This window comes from Physeter macrocephalus, chromosome 1 (genome assembly GCF_002837175.3).
Source record: "Physeter macrocephalus isolate SW-GA chromosome 1, ASM283717v5, whole genome shotgun sequence".
NCBI classification, from domain to species: domain Eukaryota; kingdom Metazoa; phylum Chordata; class Mammalia; order Artiodactyla; family Physeteridae; genus Physeter; species Physeter macrocephalus.
Genome location: NC_041214.2, coordinates 77,659,692 through 77,665,970, shown reverse-complemented (window position 1 = coordinate 77,665,970; position 6,279 = coordinate 77,659,692). Strand labels below are relative to the sequence as shown.

Genomic DNA, 6,279 nt, shown 5'->3' with positions numbered 1-6,279 from the left:
AGATTGCTTTTGCTATTTGGGGTCTTTTGTGTTTCCATACAAATTGTGAAATTTTTTTTTCTAGTTCTGTAAAAAATGCTAGTGGTAGTTTGATAGGGATTGCATTGAATCTGTAGATTGCTTTGGGTAGTAGAGTCATTTTCACAATGTTGATTCTTCCAATCCAAGAACATGGTATATTTCTCCACCTATTTGTATCATCTTTAATTTCTTTCATCAGTGTCTTATAGTTTTCTGCATACAAGTCTTTTGTCTCCTTAGGTAGGTTTATTCCTAGATATTTTATTCTTTTTGTTGCAATGGTAAATGGGAGTGTTTTCTTAATTTCACTCTCAGATTTTTCATCATTAGTGTATAAGAATGCCAGAGATTTCTGTGCATTAATTTTGTATCCTGCTACTTTACCAGATTCACTGATTAGCTCTAGTAGTTTTCTGGTAGCATCCTTAGGATTCTCTGTGTATAGCATCATGTCATCTGCAAACAGTGACAGCTTTACTTCCTCTTTTCGATTTGGATTCCTTTTATTTCTTTTTCTTCTCTGATTGCTGTGGCTAGAACTTCCAAAACTATGTTGAATAAGAGTGGTGAGAGTGGGCAACCTTGTCTTGTTCCTGATCTTAGTGGAAATGGTTTCAGTTTTTCACCATTGAGAACGATGCTGGCTGTGGGTTTGTCATATATGGCCTTTTGTTCACATTTCTGATCTTTCTAAACGTTACAATTATCAGGAACTAAAAGTATTCACACTACATGCAATGCATTCTCAAAGTTTCAGAGCTCTTATTATTTTTCATATGTAAAAAAAATTTAAAAACATGTTGCATAATCATATCTTTCACTACATCTCTAAACCCATCACCAGAAGTTACCTGATCCTTGCTACAAGGAGGAGAGAAACTCTCTAGATATAAATGTTATTTCCAAAACTAGAATTACCTCAACATCCTTCATTACTACTTTTTTTCAATAATTAGTGACCCATAATACAGAACAGATTAAAGCAAATCTCTAGGTCTGTTGGTTTCTGAGGAATATTGTATTTATGAACCTAAAGAAACTGAAGTGAGGAGTGATTTTTGGGCCTCTTTTTAGAATGCATTCTGATCACATGTTCATCACACACGTATTCGTCTCTCCACTTAGGCATCTATAAGCAAGTTTTTAAAAAAGAACTTTTAGTTTCAAAGTCAACTCTCGCATTCTTGTAAAACAGCATGCATAAACAAAATCAGAATCATCATCCTCTTATATAAAGAAGGGAAATACATCAGAGAGAACAATTCATTGCAGTAATGTTTCTAAAATTCCATCAGGTGACTAGGGGGAATGGCTCCATCATGTAGTAGAGAAAAAGATCAGTAGTACTTTCAGAATTTCTAAGAACACTGTAAAAACCCACTAAAATTCCAGTTTGTCAACTAGCTGGTTGAACATGAGCTATTTTCAGAAGTCATGATATAATAAATTGTGTATGACATGGGTTTTACAAATACAAATGTGAGGTAGAATAAATTATCTGAAAAAGATGTTAATCCTCAAGCAAATCAATTTAATAATATAATACCTCCAACTGCTTAGTTAGAAAAACTTAATTTGGGAGATATCCATACAAATGGGAAAGTTTTAAAAATTCTGTTGAATCAGTACCTCAATATGATCCATTGCCTTCTGCCATACAGACTGCTTCTCCTCTGCACTGTGTCCAGGAATGGATAAGATATTGTGAATGTAGTTAAAGACTTCTTCCTGAAAAGCACAAGACAATATAATTCATTCATTCATTCACTCAAGCAATATTTAGTCACTATCTACTAACTGTACCAGTCTTGGTAAATAACTGTTATTTGGAGATGGAAAACCATTTGGAGATAGTTAACCGATGGACGACTGACTTAAAAGAGAAAGAGTAATTGTTTAAAGTTTAGGGTAGATTCTTAGAAGTTGCAAATCTGTTCCAATTAATGTTAGTCTCAATTTCATTAACCTAACAGTGAATATCATTTTTTTGCTTTGGTGGTCTCTGTCCACATTCCCAATTTCATCTCAAATCACTTTTGCCCTTGCCCATTATGCTCAACTTACAATGATCTAAGCTTCATTAATACGATCTCTATTCAGTTCCTTGAACATGTCAAAAAATTTTCCCACCTCAAGATCTTTGCATATACTGTTCCTGATCCTGCAACATTTTTCTACTGGCTGTTGGCTTGACTGGCTTCTTCTTAAATTCCAAAACTCAGTTTATAAGTCATTTTATCTGAGATTCTTTCCCTGGCTGCTCTGTATAAGTCAGTTTCCCCATTATCCTCTCATGTTGCACCCAGTTTCTCTAGCGCTCATCACAATATGTAACTAAATATTTGGTTTTCTTACTGTCCATCTCCATCACTAAACTATAAGTTATAAAATTACAGGAACTATATATCTGTTTTAATTATCAATATATACTTGGCGAATAGCAGGCACTCAATGAAACCCTGTTGAATAATGAACAAAACTTTAAATCAGCAAACATATGTCCAAATATTTCTACTGAATAGTTACACCTACTGAACAGTTATTTCATCTTGATAAGGGGAGGAGGGGGACTGAGTAAGAAAAAAGGGTAAAGCTGTCTCTTAACTCACCTCTCTTAGTGGGTCACGTAAGTAGCAATCAATAATTTTGTCATATTGGTGTTCTCGTTCATACATAAATTCACAAATTTGATAGCTAGAACATAAAAGGAAAAACTTCAGTGTACCAAACAGGCAGGTGGTTATTAGCTTATTGTTTCAAGACATTTGCTCAGGCATAGAGGTTAGTATTAAGGAAAATGAATATAGTAGATGTGATTTCTATTGTTAAATGAACTTACAGTACCTGCCATTCCTCTAAATATATGTTTAAGATGCTGCTGAATACTACGTTTATAAGAAGTGTCAAAGCTGGGTACAAAATAAATGTTAAAGCAACAATGCGTCACATAAAAAATAGTTAATATATTACATATCAATGTAATCAATTATATGAAATTTCCCTGTTCAGAATTAAATATGTCAAATGAAATATTCACCAAACTAAACAGTAGTGCTAACATATTGCATCTTATTTGCTATGTTAAATTCTGCATTGTTTATAATATATATAAGATAACTGTCAAAAATCTATGAAATACCATGGAAATTTTAAGTAAATAAAACTACAATAAATCATAAGGCTGCTATTTCATTTTCACACTAAAATGTACAAGCACTTCAAATTTACTTGCTAATAATTCCTGCAAATCTAACTAATTTCTAGACTTGAAAGGCAAAAACTTTTGCACCCAGGTTTTTTTTGTTGTTACATGCATAACTTTTCTTAAAAAAATGGCAATGCATAAATAAACTGGGCTTCAAGTTAGAGAAATGTAATTTAATAGTTCTATGGGAACTAATACATGGCTTCAAAGCAACTTACAATTCTGCCTTTTCTGCCATACGGATGAGCCGACTCTCTTCAAACTGAACTATGCCTCCAGCCTGCAGCAATTCTAAAAGGACCTGAACATTTAAAATAAATGAGTAAAAACACTTTGGAATCTACTTTTATTTATTAGCTCTTTAAGGGTCCATTCGGCCACAGAAACCATACCTTTTTTGCTTTTGTCTTATTATGTGCTGATGTTTCAGTCTGGCTTTCATGTATACAAGGGATTAGACTGCCATTATAATGCTGATCATATTGTACTTAAGTCTTACAAAAAGATAAACAGCTCTATTTTCAAACATGGAAGGATGCCAAAGTGTTTGCAAACAAAGCCTTATTAGAATATCTAATTGACCCTCCACTAAGCTAAAAAACGTCCATATGTATTCTTTCAATAAGTGAATTTTTGTCTGGTGCCTTTATGACTCATGGCTCTTTAAAATCTGTTGCCCACAGGTAGTATCCATGTTCACGTGTTAATTTTTCTAACTAAACTTAGCGTTTCTCACAGTATAGCATTATTCACAACAGCTAAAAGGTGGAAACAACCCTAATGTCAATCAATGGATAAATGGATGAACAAAATATGGTATATACATATAATGGAATATTATTCATCCTTAAAAAGGAATGAAATTCTGACATGCCACACATCGATAAACCTTAAAAACATTATGCTAAGTGAAATAAGTCACAAAAGGACAGATAATGTATAATTCCACTTATGCGAGGCACCTAAAGTAGTCAAATTCACAGAGACAGAAGGTTTAATAGTTGCCAGGGTGCTGGGGAGGGGTAACGAGGACTTACTGTTTAATGGGTACAGAGTTTCAGTTTGGGACTATAAAGTTCTGGAGACAGATGGTGGTGATGGTTGCACAACAGTAAGATTATATTTAATGAGAACTGTACACTTAAAATGCCAAATCTTATTGTGTATACATATTTGACCACAATAAAAAACAAAGAAAAATGCTGGGGTTCATATAATTAATCTTTACCACACTAAGTAGCTGAATAAAAAAAGGTGACCAGGATGTTGAGATATCAATATTTTTAAATAAACCTCAAATATAATAGAATCACTACATAGTCAGAGCAATATGAGAAAGCTCTCTCCTATATTTAAGTTCAAGATCCAGAGTAACATGCCCTTTCTCAGAATTCCAGGAAACCATTTAACAAAATATTTTTCTAACACAGGAAATTGATTACTTTCAAGTCAAATTTTTTTTAAAAGGCAGAAAAGAAATAAAACCTATCCTACCTTTACACTTCAGAACTTTAATTTAATCCATTTTGAGTATTATAATGTACTGCTATATAGAGCAATGATAGCGTGAACCCACCTGCTAGAAGCCTCAGTTTGGAATAACATAATCAACTGCCATTGCTGGAGCCAGTCTGAACCAACTTACTGAGCTGAACCTGACTTAACTTTTCAGGAATTTTGTAAGCCCGTGGTTAAATACAGGCATTGTTAAAAATCAAATTATATAAACCTACAATTAAATAAATTAAAAGTGAAGGTAATCAACACCCACACTCACCAATTCCTAATTATTTTACTACATTTTACTGTGTATGCTCTCAAGGTTAGTTACTGTAGCCGTATCTGTATGGTGGAAATATTACATAAGTGTGTGGGATGGTGCATCTCTCCCCAATTCCATGTGCCGGGTGACATCATGCTGGTAGACTGAAGTCAGTCATGGTGGAAATACTTACACCATGGAAACTGGCAAATGCTGTAAATCAGGGCTTGTTACATTTTCAAAGGGTTAACAAACAAAGAAGAATATGTGACAAAGACTCTATGTGACCCGTAAAGCCTAAAATATTTACTCTCTGGTCCTTTACAGAAAAAGCGTGCCAATTTCTGGTTAAGAAAGTGATGGAGATAATGTTAAAAAGATAGTCAAACTTAAAAGTATGCATGTCAGAGACATTACACTATAAATAGCACCAAAAAATTACGGAATTATTTTCCAGCATTCAAAAACTGTTATCCGATTCAGCAAAGAAGTCACACTGATGAATGAAGTTCTGACATACTTTCACTGTTGTACTTTCATCTTATTCACTTTAATAAATGAAAACATCAACCAACGTTCATATCAGTGTGAACCAGTTGTTAAACTTTTATCAGCATACCAATGGAAAATATTCAAATATATTGCATAAACAAATTTTGATATATGACAAACAGTACAAGAGAAAGAGTGCTGGATTAGAAGGGAAGGAATTGAGTTCTAATCTCATTTATGACCTTGAGCAATTTACTTCATCAGTTTTCTTTCTATTTTCTAAAATGAGTTGGGGAAAAAAACCCAGATAATCCCAAAAGGGATTCCCAATAATAGATAACTACATTATGATTACTTTTAAAGGTTTGGCTTTTACATTTAGGTTTGGTTTTTATTTTTGCTTTATTTAGTAATTTACATAAGTTTTTATCATTTTATATAGCAACACCATGCATAACATGTTTCACTTTTCCTGCCAAAAGAGAAATAGGGGCAAAACGAGGGATCCACATTACTATTTGTATTCAGTATAATTTAAGAGACAATCAAAATTTTAGCAGCTGTTCTCTTCCCTAAGACAGTCTGCAGCAGTCACGGGGCCACAGCTGTGCAGAGAAAGGGTTCGCTGTTGTAATCCTATATTCTTTACCTGAGTCTCAACCTCTGGCTTGGCATATATTACCATAAAAAATCAGCATAGGGCTTCCCTGGTGGCGCAGTGGTTGAGAGTCCACCTGCCGATGCAGGGGACGCGGGTTCGTGCCCCGGTCCGGGAAGATCCCACATGCCACGGAGCGGC

General features: G+C 34.1%; 1 protein-coding gene across 5 annotated transcripts in view; it reads right to left on the bottom strand.

The window, feature by feature from the left end:
* Nucleotides 1-6,279, bottom strand: part of VPS8 (VPS8 subunit of CORVET complex) — a 290,094-nt gene that overhangs the window by 158,431 nt on the left and 125,384 nt on the right. For all 5 annotated transcript variants that reach the window (XM_055084239.1, XM_055084243.1, XM_055084241.1 and 2 more), the window contains 3 exons: nucleotides 3,445-3,527; nucleotides 2,631-2,715; nucleotides 1,651-1,749 (listed from right to left, as the gene is read on the bottom strand). In XM_055084239.1, the coding sequence (XP_054940214.1) occupies nucleotides 1,651-1,749; nucleotides 2,631-2,715; nucleotides 3,445-3,527 (267 nt within the window). The remainder of the gene's footprint in view (nucleotides 1-1,650; nucleotides 1,750-2,630; nucleotides 2,716-3,444; nucleotides 3,528-6,279) is intronic.